General features: G+C 36.7%; 2 protein-coding genes across 3 annotated transcripts in view; one reads left to right on the forward strand and one right to left on the reverse strand.

Annotated features, from left to right (window-relative positions):
* The window catches only part of LOC124639745 (flotillin-2), a 279,960-nt gene that overhangs the window by 235,065 nt on the left and 26,792 nt on the right, over nucleotides 1-18,103 (reverse strand). The gene's annotated exons all lie outside the window — the stretch shown is intronic.
* Nucleotides 127-4,735, forward strand: LOC124639737 (glucose dehydrogenase [FAD, quinone]-like). The gene has a single exon (XM_047177199.1). The coding sequence runs from the start codon at nucleotides 2,608-2,610 to the stop codon at nucleotides 4,582-4,584; it is 1,977 nt and encodes a 658-aa protein (XP_047033155.1). The 5' UTR covers nucleotides 127-2,607; the 3' UTR covers nucleotides 4,585-4,735.

Consider the following 18,103-nt stretch of genomic DNA (forward strand, 5'->3'; position numbering starts at 1 on the left):
ATAGTAACTTAATTTGACTAAAAATACCAGTGTACAAACATGTAGTATTTATTTAGATTATTAATTTAATTGGTGCTCGGTATGCTAGGGTTACCAGTAGGAGTTCAGTTGGTAGTTTAATAACACAAGTTTACAAATTTTTATTTTTTTCATATACCCCTCGCAAAATCTATACCAGTACTCTCCGCCACCTTTGTACATTCTAAAAGTAACAACATAAAAATTCTATCACGTCACATTTTTTTTCTACCCCCAAATATTTGTTTTTAGGAATCATTCTTAACTCTCGATCTTTGGTGTTGCATCACTTGTTTAGTTTAAAAGATATTCTTTGTTTAATTAAAAAAAAAATGTCGCGTAGACAGTGTAATCATAGTTGTGATCGCTTTTGTTATGTTTGTGGACAATTTATATTTATAAAGAAGAAAAGACATATGACGGAATCGTTGAAAATTGCATATCTTCATTATTTCGGATTTCCTGTGGCCAATCAAGAAAAAAACTGGGCTCACTATGTGTTTTGTGAGAGCTGTAGAATCACTTTACTGTGATGGTCATCCAGCAAAAACGTACACCTATCATTTGGTACACCAATGTTGTGCAGGGAACCAACTAATCACGAAAATGACTGTTACTTTTGTGTTATTAAGACTTCGGGTTTTAATAGGAAAACTAAGTCGGGTATTGTGTATGCATATGTCACTTAAAGAGGGGGTGTTTGGCGTCCCACAAGTACGCAAAATCATAAGTGATTTTAAGTTTGATACCTACTCTTTTATCTACGACTGAAAGAGTTGCTTGGAATTCATTCAAAACTGTTGTTAGAGACTTTTTAAGCAATAATAAAAGTGAAAACAATAAAGAGATAGTGAGTGATTCATTACAAAATTATCATAAGATGGGTGTTAACATGTCAAATGATTCATTTTCTACATTCCCACTTGGATTTTTTCCGGAAAACTTAGGAAGCATGAGCGACGAACAAGGAGAGCATTTTCACCAGGATTTAAAGGCTTTTGAAGATCGTCATCAAGGCTATTGGGACGAAAATATGTTAGGAGACTACTCCTGGTCTATATTAAGAGAAACCGATTCCGAAACCTACAAAAAGAAGTCCAAAATTAATCATTTTTAGTTGTTTATGGTCCGTTTTCTCGTGTTTTTTAAATTAAGTATAATTCCAAATGTGGACGTGATAGATTTTTTTAAATATTTTTCCTAGAGTACCTATAGATAGATAGATAAAATTCAACAACTTTCATCTGGGGTATAAAAACCGTGTAAACTAGTGTAATTTATTATATCTATTTAATAATTAGTTTGTTTGCTAATTTGTATAAGGAAATAGGAAGTACGGACTAGGAGCAGTTTATATTTCGGACCGTGGTTTGGGTGGTACAAAGTACTTAACTTTGCATAATTTATTTTAATATATGTATAATTGCGGAGACAGCAACTTTTCATTATTAAAACTCACACTATCATACCTTTATTTATTTTTCAGTTGAAACAAACTTACCTGATTTGTTTTTTTGTTTTCATGACCCATAAACAAACGTGCTATGTAAAACAGCAATATTTTGTTGTTTATTTTATTAAAACGATTTTTTTTTAATTCTTGAATTTGGTCGTTTCATTATTAAAAGTTTTGTGAAAACATATTTCTTTATTATTTTGTGTCCACATTTCAAAATTTGGTGAATTTGTACAAGCACTCTAAAATAACATTTCTAAAATATCATATTCATTTATATTTAGACAATTCCCAATGATGAAACTAATAAATTATTAAAGGAATTTTGAAACTGAACATAGTTTTTGTTAAAATATTCTAACTACTTTCCAGTTTGGCCAGGTGGTCCTGAAAGTTCTAAGACCTAGCAAGAGCAATAATACATATAAAGCAGGGATGAGTACAGAGCACCTATCTACGAATAAAAAAAATATTTTTAACAAAGGCCAGGTAAAGAAAGCGACACCTAAATCAAAAACACATTTAAGCACTTTGGTACTTCACACTTTATATAGAATTATTAATGCATAAAGCAAATTGTTTAAAAATAACAAAGTACTACGCAGATCATTAATGGCTTCTATGAAATACTAATTATCAAATGTTTACATAAAAAATGGAACTATCCTATTAAAAATTCCGGTGTCATGGTCCATTCCGTAGACCAGTTAATGAGTTTTAAATGATTTTCTGAATCATTTTCTTCTCATTATTTACGTCAATGACTTATTAATTATAATAAACAATTAAGTTGCAATAGTCTAACGGTCAGTATGTGTTCCGATGTGGTGTAAGCAGCGTTTGATAGTGATAAAATAATTCAATAAAGTGTAAAGTGCTGTAAAGGATCATTGTACTTGGAATTATTTAAGGTATTTTTTTCAAAATCCTAATAAACATCTATTAATCATTTTGTCTATTGTACTAGCTGTTAGTTTTCCTTATAGATAAATAAATTAATAATAATGGATCAGCAATATCACTAATCGATCAGAGAGTAGAATCAGAGTCAGAGAATTATCTGACTAAAAAAATGAACAATCAATAACTTTAGCAACTTCGATAGATTGGGCTACTCAGTGGCAACTATTGTAATGCAAAACCATACAAAAAAGATTTATTTTCATATTTACCTATCAACAGAGCAAGAAACAGTTTTCCAATCTGAATTTTCAAAAGCATATTTCCATACTTTTCAGATGTCCCAACGCGGAAAGCCAATTTTGGTAATAGCAACATGCGTGCTATTTACTCTTCTCCTTCCAACGAACACAAAATACGTCAGTCCTATTTCATCACTTTTAAGTTTTATGAGGGACGAAACAGATCAGTATGACAATGAGCCACCCGACCGAATAAACTTACTTTCTTCATACGACTTCATAGTCGTAGGCGCCGGCACTGCAGGATGCGTGCTAGCAAACAGACTTACAGAAATACCAGATTGGAAAGTACTACTCATTGAAGCTGGAGCCAACGAAAACTATGTAATGGACATACCCATTCTAGCAGCCTATCTACAATTTACCTCCGCCAACTGGGCTTACAAAACGAAGCCATCCAATAAGTACTGTGCAGGATTTGAGAACCAACAATGTAATTGGCCACGAGGGAAAGTAGTCGGAGGATCCAGTGTATTAAATTATATGATATACACACGAGGAGCTAAGCCAGACTACGATAATTGGCAAGCTATGGGAAATGACGGCTGGGGATGGGATGACGTGCTTCCGTACTTCAAAAAAGTTGAAAATTACAATATTCCAGCCTTCGATAACGAGGATTATCATGGACATAGTGGATACGTCAATATTGAGCATGCACCCTTTCGAACCAGCAAAGGGAAAGCCTGGGTCAAAGCAGCTCAAGAAATGGGTTTCAAATATGGCGATCACAATGGTGCCAATCCATCTGGAGTATCTTTTCTTCAACTGTCAATGAAAAACGGAACGAGGCATAGTTCTAGCAGAGCTTATTTGCATCCAATAAATGGGAGAAATAATCTTCATGTATCCAAAGGCAGTATGGTTACTAAACTTATTTTTGACAACACTAATACCAAAGTTATTGGAGTAGAATTTGAAAAACAAAACAGAAGGTACAAAGTCTTAGCTAAAAAAGAAGTAATTTTATCTGCTGGAGCTATAAATTCTCCACAACTGTTAATGTTATCCGGCATTGGCCCAAAAAGTCATTTGGAGTCCATGAAAATCAAAGTTGTACAAGATTTACCCGTCGGATATAATTTAATGGATCATGTTGCGGCTGGTGGAGTACAATTTGTTGTGCAAAAACAAAATTCAAGTTTTTCGTCAGAATCAATTTTAAGCAATATCGGTTTGGTATTTCAATGGATGACAACCCACAAAGGTCCACTGTCCGTCCCTGGAGGATGCGAAAGTCTTGTTTTCATGAATTTAAACGACAAGTTTAATTCTTCAAGTTGGCCAGACATGGAATTGCTCTTCATTGCTGGTGGATTGAATTCAGACCCACTTTTACGTCGAAATTTCGGGTTTAACGAACAAATCTATTCTGACACGTACGGTCCTTTAGGTAAATCCGATACTTTCATGATCTTCCCCATGTTGCTGCGTCCAAAGTCAAAAGGACGAGTCATGCTACAGAGCAGAAATCCCAAAGAATATCCGGCACTAGTACCAAATTACTTTGATTATGACGAAGACTTGCAGAAAATCGTAGAAGGAATAAAAGTAGCTGTAGACATTTCGAAGCAACCCGCGATGAGAAAAATTGGTGCGAAAATATATGACGTACCGATCAAGGATTGTTTGAAATATGGGCCATTTGGTAGCGACGCGTATTATGCTTGTCAAGCAAAGATGTTTACTTTTACGATATACCACCTCAGCGGAACATGTAAGATGGGACATAAGAACGATTCGACGGCTGTAGTCAGTCCGAGACTAAAAGTTCACGGCGTTGAAGGAATAAGGGTGATCGATGCAAGCATTATGCCTGATATAGTATCTGGCCATACAAATGCTCCAGTTTACATGATTGCTGAGAAAGGAGCGGATATGATCAAAAGCGATTGGGGAAAATTATGATCAATTCAGAATACTTATCAGTGTTTGTGTAAGTGTGCAGTAATCATTTTAGTAGGCACCTGTGATATTTTAAGTACGTAGTACATAATTTGTTTGTCTTTATCTTATACATATAATATGTTTGGTAAGCAATTACAATATTAAAAAGCAATTTAGTGTTGTTTTCCTTATCTCGCTTAGATTTTTTGTGGCCTAAGATTGTTGACTGTTTTAAGAGTTATGATTCCTTCGCTACTGTGTATTGTGTAAAGTTAAAAATATGCCGTACCACGTATAGAGGCGTAACTATTGCTCTAATTTTTGCAGAACGATTTTGTTTGTTAACCTAGTAAACATCGGCCGCTCCTTTGTTGAGTCACTTTAACTGCCTATTTCAGAGTTTTACACATCAAGGCTGGTCCCGACGCGCTTCACTTTATTCACAACGTCAGTCTATTCAGGTTAAAACTTTTCTAACCAAAGGAGACTTTTAGTATTTCTTGCTATCTTTCCTGTTTTTGGCGTGGTTGGCTAGGAGTTGCTTACAATTTCTGTAAACTCAAGTAACCACTCCGTATCAATCATATAGAGCCACAAGAGGTAAAAAATAATAAAAAAAAAACGTGTACAAAGCAGAAAAAAAAAACCTAAAATATACCTACATACGCCTACATATGCCAGACATTGCCCTCACTATTCAGCCGGATTGCTCTCAGGGACAAGTAAGTATGTATTATAAATAAAAATCTAGTTTTTGGCACTACGAGAACCAGCTTTGCATTGCTGCATCAGTCCCACAAGTAATTATATTGAAGGCGCTATTGGATATATTCGTTATTAAAAAGTTTATAATTGCGTCCAAGGCCGATTTCGGCCACGGAGGCTGTTCTCAATATAAGGAGATCAGCCAGCTGCGCAGGGCATATTATAGTGCATAAGATTCTGACACAACCGCACTCCCTATTCCTTTACTCCCATAACCCGATAGGACGGCAACAGTCGCGTGTGAAACCACGAGAACAGTAAAAGTAGGCACAGACTAATTCTTTTTTAAGGAAAAATGGACTACATCACATCATCTCCTTAATATATTTAGGTATTTGTGGAATAAATTCGAAAAAAATATGCCTTTCAAAACATAATAGCATGTTGGCGGATTGATTCTTGCTCAGTCAATACGGAAAAATCATTTGCAACGCCTTGCATTATATTGTAGCAAGCTTAACTCTTACTCTGTGCCTCACACGAAAACTTAAACATTAAAGTAAGTATAGACACTATCTACACTACATCATAGTCTATACTGATTAATAGAGTAAACATTTTTTATTTGTTTGTATAGTTAGATGAAATCCTTCAATTTTGGAAAATATTCCCCTGTAACAAAGACTATATTCCGGAAAGAGAAGTAATTCTCGCTCGGGACACAGGTGAAACTGCGGTAAAACAGCTAGTAATATATAACTAGGCGCTCATCTACAATCTCCAAGAACAATATAATATCAGTCCGAAGATGACTCAAATTCTTGAAGTTCCTATCAGTTACATGAATGCAATAAGTGTGTGAGAGAATTCATGCTATGAAAATAATTCTGCGCTACGCATAATGTGCGTACCACTATGGCCTGATAACATCTATAAAAGATGATTAAAGCTGCATCCGTTTCAGGTGGTTTGGCTTTGGCACTTGCGCTGATGGCTAACAAGGCCTATACGGGAGCGACATCGCCGGTCGCAACGTCCGCAGACAAATTGAGTTCCTGGTGATGTTGGAGGTTGTGCCATTCGTTGGTGACGTAGATCGCGTTTTTTGGAGAGCAGATCGAACCAGGCACTGTCTTGCGCGACCACTCCATCGGATAATTTTTTCCTCCAACTATCACGGTCATCAGCAACTTTTTCCCAGATGTTCGGGTCGATTTTAAACGATACCATGTCGCGTTTAACGCTATCTTTAAATCGCAACAATGGCCGCCCAACTGATCGCTTGGCGTCTGAAATTTGGCCGAGGAGAGTTTGTCTTGGCAAACGAGAAGGCTCCATCCGCTGCACATGCCCTAGCCAGCGCAATCTCCTTTGTTTAAAAGGTTCTAGGTTCCCTCTCGAAAACTACTTATAAGTACACCCGTCCTTTTTAAATTGTAAAACTGTCTTACTAAGTATGCCTGCCTTATTTATGTACGCACATAAATAAGGCAGGCGTTTGTGTACAATCCCTTATTATTGCAGAAAGATTGCGCAACGGAGCATTCATATTGGTGGACCCAACTCATTAAGATCACAAACCTACGTAATAAAGCTTATAAAAACGCAAAGATTACATGTATTATATCAGAAAATTAATGATATCTTTTTTATGTTAGCAAGGTTTTGCTTCCGAATAAAAACATCTATGCATACATTTATACAATTTCTTGTTGTAGAAGCAAAAGTTACAAAAACTCAGCTAACTTATATCAAGTTCAATATCGTTTCGCAATATCATTTATTTTCGTATGAAATTAACATAAACCTAAATATGGGTATGTAAATTATGTAATCTACATATGTATTTCAGTTATAAAGTACTGAAAGTATTTTTATCCAAGAAGTGTTGTTTTTTTTTTTCTAAAATTGGTTCATAAAATATTCACGGTAAACATTATACAGAATGTAACATCCCTAATGAAAAATCTTGTTGTAAATGCTTTTTGAATGGTCTTACTTTATAATCTATTCTAATATAATCCATTTATAACATAACTTATATTTTTAAGTGACCTGGATAGACATACTATGGTGTATTTCAAACTTGTGAAGAGCTCACGAAGGCAGTAATGTCTCCGTAAATTGCTGTACCTGTAACAAAAAAAAACATCTTAGTAATCTATACATATAATAAATCTGTAGAAAGTGATTGTTTGTTCGGGATTCACGTAAAATCTACGAATTTAATGCAGACAATGCTTATATACAAAAGTTCTACGTAACTTGGGGTATTACTTAGGCTTTGTTTCATCGAAATCGGTTCACTCTATCAAAAGATATGATTAATTTAGTGAATTCAAGATGTAAAATATTACGACACGCAATCTGTTTGACAAAACAGTACAGGTTAAAGTAGCTCCATCTGTGTGTGTGTGGTAAATAAAATACATCAAGAAGCGAGGTGGTAAATAACAATGAATTACCATTTACATTCTTTATATACTATTATTTCAATAGATGGAGTTGTGTATTTTCCGTAATTCACCATATTTTAACACGTAGTGTAATTTTTCGATAGACATTTCAATAGTGTTTGTCAGTTTGCCGTGCCACATCAAAATCCAACTATAATTATTACCTTGATGAAAGGAAAATTAATAGATCTCAGCCAAATTTAAAACGGTGCCATCTAAATTATTTTTTGAACATTATGTCAAAAATGATGACTTTAGTGGAACAATTAATTATAATTTAAAGTTACAGATGGAGTTCATATCAGGATTTTTTCATAAACATAGTTTAGCTTATCTTCCACTAATGTGGTGGCCTTAAACAAATTACTTTGAGTGAGTAGTATTATTTTTTCTGATGCAAAATATGAAAACTTAATCCTAGAAGAAATCAGGATCTATCTCTCGCAAGCGCTGCTAAGCGTGAGATAATGTAGGCTTCTGTAGCTTTAAAAACCAGCCCAGATACAAAGTGCAGATAAGAAATGGGAGCTGCCTTATCGCGTCTGAAAACGTACAAAATACGCGTCGCATACCAGAGACATGCTTACTTTCAACTTCCGATCGCAATTAATACACTGTTCACGATTACGAACAGTCTCAGTTAGACCCGAGCCAAGTCTAAAAAAAACCTTTTATATAAAACTACGTTTGATATCATTCAATTACAAAGACAGAATTGTTCTCTGTTGCAAATCCTATCCACCTATATCCTATCCTAATCCAGAATGCATTGCAGGTGTGCATTGCACAAAAACCAATGGTATCCTATTCGAGAAGTCAAAAGAGTTGACCTGCCAACGTCAGCTTCTGCGCTAAGCAAGTGTTCTTAATAGTACCATCAGAATTACATTCATCGTTGAATGAGGTGAATAAATTTTCAGAAACCACAATAACAGTAGGAGCCAAAGCGTATTATCGCTTCATAGAGCTCTGATTGGCCCCAGGTGACCAAGTCAGGTCTGATTTGTTCGTTCATCAGATCTTTGAAAGTGTTTCGGTGGATACTTACGTCCTGTTTACGTGTGACACAAAATATGGTATATAAACGTCCTCCGCAAGAGCGAAATTTTCCCAGTGTGCGATAGTGACGCACAGTATACAACACTTATGTTTCTTTTGATTTGCTGGCTCCACCAAGAAATGACAAATTGCGAGCGTACATTTTGAAAATCTTGGCAAAACTGCAGGTTTCAAGTACGAACACATGAAGTGGATTCTCTCAGATACGTACATTTTGCCTATTCGTGAACTAATGCAAACATTTCGGTGGAGTCCCAGCTTAGGCCACCACATTAGGCGTGCGCGATCCTCGGGCGTGTGAGTAGCGCGGGCGCCGCGCGTGCGTCGCGAGCGCGTCGCGTGAGCGTCGCGTTTTGCTGCCCTGCGGCACTTGCAGCGCGCTCGCGGCGCGCACGCGCCGCTCTCCTTGACGTTTAACTGCTAAGGCGTTTAGCGGGCGGCGGGGATAGCGGGCGAAGGGGTAAGAACGCAACTCGAGCGCCGCGTGCTCGCCTCGAGCGCGTCGCTTGCACTCTTCACACATGCCGCAGGGCAGCAAAACGCGATGTTCACGCAGCGCGCTCGCGACGCCCGCGCTACTCACACGCCCGAGGATCGCGCACGCCTAATGTGGGGTCAGCCTTACCATAGTGAGTAAGTGAAACTATCCTACCCTATGCGCCTGCTGATGATGATGACTCATTTCATCATCCATCCAGCTATTCCCCAACTATGTTGGTGTTGGCTTCCAGTCGCCGAATCTGTTCGAGTACCAATATTTTGCTTGGAGCGACTACCTATCTGATCTCTTCAATCCAGTCACATTACAAGACATTATCCATGGTAAGACTGACAGACTTTCTGGCTTCTGATTAGTCACAGCAGCTGCAGAAAATGTACAAATGACAGCTTTGTCAGACTCAAAGCATATAGACATAGATTATAGCTGTTTCCTGTGAAAATTACTTACGCACCATACGTAATAATTTTCCAAATTGGCTGACTAGATCCAGAGATATTCACAACGTCACAAACTTTACTTCTTTTGTTTAGATAAATGGTCACATCCACAACACAACCTTGATCATTGAATCTATGCGACTGCTAAGTGCTAATCCTAATTATACTGTCACGTGAAAGAATGCACCTTCGGGATAAGTAGTATTTTGACGATTCTATATTGCCCACGCAAACGAAGTTGCGGGCAACAGCTAGTCAATCTTATGATTGAATCATTACTTCCATTGTTCAAACAAATCAACAATTTTTATATTGGACCGAAATATAATGATAATAACAAGTTAGGCAATACCTACATACCGAGATCGAGTAATTTTGTAAGTAAACAGAATCTCTTTTGACCATGAAGGTTGTACTTTCTACAGATCGTTGGAGTGTTGCAAAGACAAGTATGTCGCAGAAAAACCTCGTTACTCAGGGGGATGAAAGTCTCGCGACAGCTCTGATGAAACTTGCCGACTTTATTTCATAATAACTTGCATTTTATGAACACTAACAATACATTACAAAAATATTTTACATAAAAATATAAGTATATGTAAGTACGTGCGTATTTTTTTTGGCCCACAGAAAGTAAAACATCATCACACGTCATGCGCGTGAATCTTTCATTATCTGTGGACCATAGACAATTATTTTACACCTACAATACACAAAAAAGCAAATTATCTAATTTAATCAAAATAAATTAATTATATTCCTCAATGTTGTAAATATGCGTACGCAAAAAAAATACATACTCAGCATTTGCTCTGACCTCAACTACAGAAATTGGTACCACAGAGCTGATTTTCAGAATACTCCTGGGTGAGATGGCGCGAAAGCGCGGGCGTCCCGCCGTTTTACTGAACTTTAATTAAGAAACTGGGAGGTGAGTTTTAAGCTGTTATACCATTTTGTTTTAGTTAAAAGTGTGCATGAGTGTGTATGTAGTAATTCAGTGAACAAAATAGACTTTCAGCTAAAACAATTTAATGATAGCACAAAAACGCCAATTAACGGCCATAGTAGGAATAACTTTTGTCTTGAACGATCTTCGCTAAGGCTAGATTTATTTTTAGCTTTTGAAACCTGCATTGCAAGCACACAATATGTGTACAATATAATATGACATATGTATTACTCACAACATATTATATAAGAACTTATAATAATCAAAAGATACTAATGATATTAATATCTGTGAGTTAAACAGGATATATTTTTTGAGGGTCTTCAGTTTTTGTATTAAATAAACTTTGTTATTAATTACATACTTACGTTGCGACTAACGTAGTTTGTAAAAAAATATTCTTTATTATAAATGTGTGTTTTTAACATTAGCTTTTGCGTACGTCTTCAGCCGTGTTTTGAGGCATTATCTACAAAATCAAGGAATAAGGTTTTCCAACCAACCAAAAGTTGTAATATAATTTCAAATTACCCTTTGTTTAATTACCACAGGGTATGTTAACAAAAAATTGTATCAGGTGTTCTTTGAACATTTTCCAGTGGGAAGCTGTTTTCGTCTAAAAATACCGATGATTTGTCTACCATTAATTAAAATTCAGTGTTTAATTAAAATAATAACTACAGGGCAACTCAGGTACTAAAACAAAATCGGGTCAATAATCAACTTAAACAAAAAGACAGACGAAGTCACCTCTATTTCGTAAATAAAATGTTATTGATCTATACTAATACTGATGAAAATTATATTGTTTGTTTGTACGCAAATGCTCCGAGAGTAGGTACCTACTGAACCATTTGAAAAATTCTCTATGGGATACTATATTATCACTAAAAAGAGAAAAAAATATTATGTTTTTTTTATTAGTACCCAGAGGCTCCGAAACTAGTGAACCGATTTGAAAAATTCTTTCACCAATAGAAAGCTACATTATCCCCGAGTAGGGCTGCCATCTCGAATATCGCCAAACCCGGACAAACATTTAAAAAACCCGGACATTTGGCGTAAATCGCATTTTTTCCCCCAACGAGTACGATATTTTTTATACAAAGTAATACCTAATTTCTAATCCATTTACTATTAACATATACTTAAATTCAATGAGGTGCTTCTTTTCATGAAAAGTGTCCGGGTCTTCCGCGGACACTTCTTGAAACCCCGCCCGGACGGCCCCCGGACGGCCTCCAAACGAAGACAAATCCGGGGAAACCCGGACGGATGGCAGCCCTATCCCCGAGTAACACAGGCTACACTTTATCCAGGTACGGGAAGTATTTTTCACGTGACGCGGGTAAAACCGCGGGAAAGAGCCAGTGGAGTATATTGTGTGACCATGGAAGTAGCCAGCTTACACGATGCTGGACCGGGCAGCGTAGCGACGCAAGCGCAACGCAGTCGTAGTCGGTACGTATTGTGGTACATACAGTCAGACCTATAGGTGAGATCAGTGATCATTTGGATTTTCATGACCACGTAAGTTATTATTTACCTTTATTTGGTTTTTATTTTCAGTAGTCGTTAAATTAATAATATGACATCATATCACAGTGATTTTTATCGATTAAACTTATCGTGATAAGAGGTGGGCAATATTTACAGCGGATATTTTAACAGACAAATCTTTCGTTAACTGATGAAACTTAACCTGTAATTAAGAGATAAATAAGCGATACTAATGGACCCCATCACATAGCAATAGATTTAAATTAATTCTTACTTACTATTAAGAAAATTTCAGTCTAAATAATTATCGAACGAAAATCAATATAACAGATTACTCACAATACTCACGTTATGAAACCTTACCGAGTCTTATAGGAATAGGTACCTATTTGTAAAATGTCGCGTAATCAATATTTACCAGATAGGTCAAAGATGACATTTGATAATTAATAAAATTAATTTTCAATGTAATATATTTACATTATTTACCTATTATTAACATCAGCTACTAGTAACTAATAATAAATCGGCCCGAAGATATGGCAAGCATCAAAAATCATCTCAAAGATATAGGTCACAGTTAATAAGCCGGTCCTTTCAATATTGGATAACCGTTATCGCAACACATGCAAGGCAATATCGATACCTGTTCGTGTAATATCGTAAAAGCCTGAGGAAATGTGTAACGCGGTGTCCTGCGTGAGCGACGAACGCGACGCGACGCGACGCAACACGACGCGACGTAATGCGACGCGATGCTATACGCGACAGATGTCCTACGTGATTTTGGTCATTACTTCTCAAATCATGGAGAAGTTGTGTTACAATTTTGCTTGAAAGTTCATATTTAAAGTACAGACAGCAACAATCTTCCAACTTGTTTGTACTAATAAACGATTTCTTTAATATTTATGTTTTTTTTGTCCCACAACAATCAACGCTTCTGAATAGTTCGCGGTGTCGCGTCTGGTCGCCCTCAAAACAAGTACGCGTTACGTCGCGTCTCGCCGCAGACTGTCACATAGGCCGCATGTAGGGAATTCCTTTGAGTTGATCGCGTTCGTCGCGTTCGCAGCGTCGCGTCGCGTCGCGTTCGTCGCTCACGCAGGACACCGCGTAAGCCGAGACTCAACATTCTTCTGAGAAAGGACCAATTCTGCGTAAAAACTTTCTTTGGTAAAACCTTGTAGAAAGGCGATAATTAATAGTGGGCCGTTAATGGCATTGTTTTTGAGTAAATAAATTAAAATTATAATTTTAAAAAAATTGCATAAAAAGTCGTGGTAGCCTAGTGTGGAAAGAACCAATCTCTAGAGTATGAGGGTGTGGGTTCGATTCCAGATCAGGCAAGTACCAATGCAACTTTTCTAAGTTTCTTACATCTTGAGGAAACCTGGATTATAAAGTCTGAAATCACCAACCCGCATTGAGCAAGCGTGGTGATTAATGCTTAATCCTTCTCTGTGTGAGAGGAGGCCTGTCCCCAGCAGTGGGACGATAAAAAGGCCGTAACTGTAATGTCATAACTGCTATATTTTCGAAAATGTCTTAGAAATAAATATTTTATCAATCATAAGCAGTATAAGGTTAATAAGGAATAACTTATACATGCTCCTCAATTCTGGTTAAGAAGCTGTTCAAGTAGTGAAAACATGCTGCGCCGATCCCAACTTAAATTGGGATGATGATGATTATCTTAGCTGAAGAAGTCAAGTAGAAGAGATTAATAAACAGTACCCTGGCAAGAATAAGTTATACGGATATTACATTCATATTCATTTATTTGCATTCCATAATGTGTGTTACAAAAGGTGGTATACAAGGCTTGAAGCTTCAGTACAATTATGGACCATGTTAGGACACAGCAACATATATTAAAAAAAGAAATCACAGTAATGAAAAAATACATTTGAAGAACAAATGAATTTTACAATAAAAGAATGTATTTTCAAAAATAAAAATTCAAACAAATTCAATATAATTTATTTCGAATATCTCCATTTCAATATTTATAACAAATAGAAAAATACCAAATATTAATAAGAAATAGAAAAGTACCAAATATTAATAAGAAATATGTAGAAAAGTACTAAAACATGTTCTACATTAAAATTCACTCCGAAACATTATCATGCCCGTAAGCATAGGATAAGACTACATAACTAAACCGAATGAATAAATTAACCATTATTATGGTTATAAATAACACTGATAGACGTTAATGTCAGTTTGAATGAGTTAACAATAACATCAGTCATCAGTCTTATCTGTCAAGCGTTATTATAACTATTATAGTAAGCAGTAAATATTATGTTGTAAATAGGAATGTTTATGTCTATAATAGTCATTTCATTGAGAAGTTGTCTGAAAAGTTGATGGGTTAACTATTATACATATACAGAGTGTGTCGTTTCTAATAACATTAAATTAAATACGTTAATATACTGGGTAATATAATGTCGATTAGCACAAATAAAAAAATAAAATACTTAAAAATAAAAAAATAATTTTCCAAACAAATGAAATAGAATAAAAATATGCGAGAATTAGAACACCATTTACATATGATATTATGTAGTTGCGTGTGATAATGGAAAATATAATTATTTACATTGCACAAGCACATTTTTTATCCTTGAATAAAAATAGACAATTTAGTGTGTGGTTTTGAGTTTTCGAATTCAGAAAAGGGGCAGTTTTCCCGAAAATAGTGTAACCAATTAGTTTAATATTTTGTATGGGACGGCGACTTACTAATCGATTTCCGATAGTTGGGAACTTCGAGAAGTTTATTTTAGCAGCTAGCTACCTAAAACAAAGCTGAGCAAATCCATTTCAATTGTCCTCGCCTAAAACAAACAAAGGTTAGATTTAGATCTTACTTATCTATTTTTAACTCACTGTCTACTTTCTACAAACAAAAAGGTCACAGTTTTAAGCTCAAGAATAAATAGAGAATGTAAGGGTGCGTCCACATCTGGCGAATGCGCCGCGAATGCGCAGCACGCGAGCCGATCGCGAGCTGTCCGCGAGCTGCGCGCGTGCAGTCACTGCAATAGTTCGGTGCGCCTCTTTAGCGCAACTCACGCAAGGCTCGTATAGAGCGCGCGAGCGGCGCGCGATCTGCGCGCAATCAGTTCTCGCCCTTACAGTTCCGTATATTGGCTCAGTACTATCGAAGATGTCAGACGTCGCGCGCCGCCTGCGCGCCGCTCGCGTGCGGCGCTTAGGTCGCGCGCGAGCTGCGCGCGGGCGGCGCAGAAGCGGCGCACGAACAAAAATGCACGCGCGCAGCTCGCGGACAGCTCGCGATCGGCTCGCGTGCTGCGCATTCGCGGCGCATTCGCCAGATGTGGACGCACCCTAATAAATCAAATTACTGTCATTATATAATAGTTTGACAATCTAAGGTTGGTAGTGATTAAACTCCTTGGTTACTGGCCCACGTTACTAGACTGGTATGTACTTATTAAAAATAAACCAAATAAGCAGACTAGAGCAGGCGCTTGGCCCTCGAATTTAATCTACACGTAGGTACCCGTTCACTGGTTCAATGCGAATAATTTCGTAACTGCTAATTTATCAATAACTACACTTTAACCATACGAGACTCGACCCTCGGGCTAGACGCTAGTGGTTATTTAATAATGGGATTGTAATTTATAAAACAGTATCTAATTACCAAAGTAATTTTTAAAATTTGTTTATATTTTTTATTAAATTAATTTATAGATAATAAGAACATATATTAACTATGATAATGTTAATAATTCAATTAAATAAAGTTTTATAAGAAAATGAAAAAAAGCTCAGTCTCATAATATTGTGCTACCAGTTAATAAAACGGCTATTTTTAGGCATTATTTATTATATCACGCATAATGCGTGTTGCATTGCATATATTTATTTCACAAAGAAGCTTAAGTGTTTCGACTGCAATATGACCCAAAACTCTAATTCAGCTGAAGATTCGTTAATTGTGCGGTTGCAACACAGTGTTCATACCCTGAGACATCCATTCGTCTTAAATGTAATATCACATTACACCCAACATCAAAAATATCTAATTTAACATAAAACACTGCATAATTATGAATTTCACCATATAACTTTGGAGCCGAAAAAAAAAATTAATTGAGGTACACTATTTATAACAGCACAGCGATGCACTTCAAATTAGTAAATAAATTATGTTTAGGTAAAAAACAACATAATTGTAAGTCGATTTTATAACTGGATATATTTACGGCTTTTATTATTTTATGTATTTTTATATGCTTAGTCTCTAGATCGTGCTTAGAATTCTTATGAGAGACATACACATATCGGTTTTCCATATAAGATGAAATCCACCTTAGTAATCTTAAAGGCAAAGTCATGTATGTGATTCATGTCAAAAGGGGAAGACGAACCTTATCAATCGCGCTGATCAAATCCGTATATTTGCCATCGATTTCTTGCCTGAAATGTTTGATAAGTATTTTGTGGGGTTGATTTCATAAGATCATCCAATTCTAAATCAGTGTCGACCATGAATGAGTAGGAGTTATGAAAACTTTCAAAGAGCTTCGCAGGATAATATGGAAGCACGCTTTTTTCAATTGGTCTGGAAATATCTTTGTATGTAGTCAAGGATTAATTACATAATAATAACTTGCCACTATACAAGTGGGTGTGGTGATTGGCACATAAGACCTGTAACCAAAAGGCGGGGAAAGTACTTTATAGCTTCGTGAAACTTGCTCAGTTTCAAGGCAGGTTCCCTAACCATCGGGCCACCACCACGCCCGAGCTTACAGTTCGTATCTATACTAAAATTAAAAGCTGAAGAGTTTGTTTGTTTGCTTGAACGCAAATTAAAGGAACTACTAAATTCTTACACTGTTAGATAGCCTATTTATCGAGGAAGGCTATAGGCTACTTTGTTTTTATCCGGGTTAGTGCAGAGGTTCCCACGGGATGCGGGTGCAACCTCTGGCAGAAGCTAATGCCAGATAGAATTATGATCAAGAGGAAAATGGGTAATTTATAGAAAAACTTAACCGTATTAATAGAATGCTGTCAGTTAGAAGGGCACCCGATCTATTTCGATCGACATAAGTCTAAGATTAATGGCTTTTGAGCGAACATTAGCCAAATTTTGTAGTTCGTAACCAAATTATATATTGTCATAAATACACTTCTGGACACATCTATTGGCCCACCTTAGAGTTTAGGTTTTGATGGCCTCTACCGAAATATGATAGCTAGATTGAACAAAAACTGATGATGCAGTTTTAAACCTGATACATTTTACCTTCTTTTTGGATCGTATTGTTTTAAATTTGAATTCAGAATACCATACGACATGGAGCTACGCCTAACAAGTCGGATATGTGCCTCGTTAATGGCAATTGATTTTTGAATAAAAAACATGTTTTATCAAATAAAGGTTTAATTTAATAACGTGTGTTGCCTCCATGGGCGTCTACCACAGCTCTCATACGATTAGGCATAGAGTTTATCAACCGCTGTATGAAGTTTTGAGGGATCATCTCCCATTCCTCTTCTATGGCAGTTTTCAACTCCTGCATCGTCTGGGCAACTGGCTGACGAGCCATAACACGTCTTTTTAGCTCGTCCCACATGTGCTCAATGGGGTTCATATCTGGGCTTCTGGCTGGTCAGTCCATAACTGTGATATTCACATCCCGAAGATATTCCCTGACGATGCCGGCCGCATGGGCTCTTGCATTATCATGCATAAAAGGAAATTTGGGCCCAAATAGTCCGTATATGGTATCACGTGAGGTCCTAAGCACTTACGAATGTACCTTTCAGCATTTAATGTTGGCAGCCGTGGTCCTGTAACAACCTCAAGTTGAGTTTTACCGCTCGCCGATATACCGCCCCAGACAATCCTTGAGCCACCGCCATAAGCAACCCTCTC

This window comes from Helicoverpa zea, chromosome 19 (assembly GCF_022581195.2).
Source record: "Helicoverpa zea isolate HzStark_Cry1AcR chromosome 19, ilHelZeax1.1, whole genome shotgun sequence".
In the NCBI taxonomy this organism is placed as follows: Eukaryota; Metazoa; Arthropoda; class Insecta; order Lepidoptera; family Noctuidae; genus Helicoverpa; species Helicoverpa zea.

Coding starts and splice junctions, on each gene's coding strand:
- LOC124639737 (XM_047177199.1), top strand. CDS start 2,608: ATGCAAAACCATACAAAAAAGATTTATTTTCATATTTACCTATCAACA.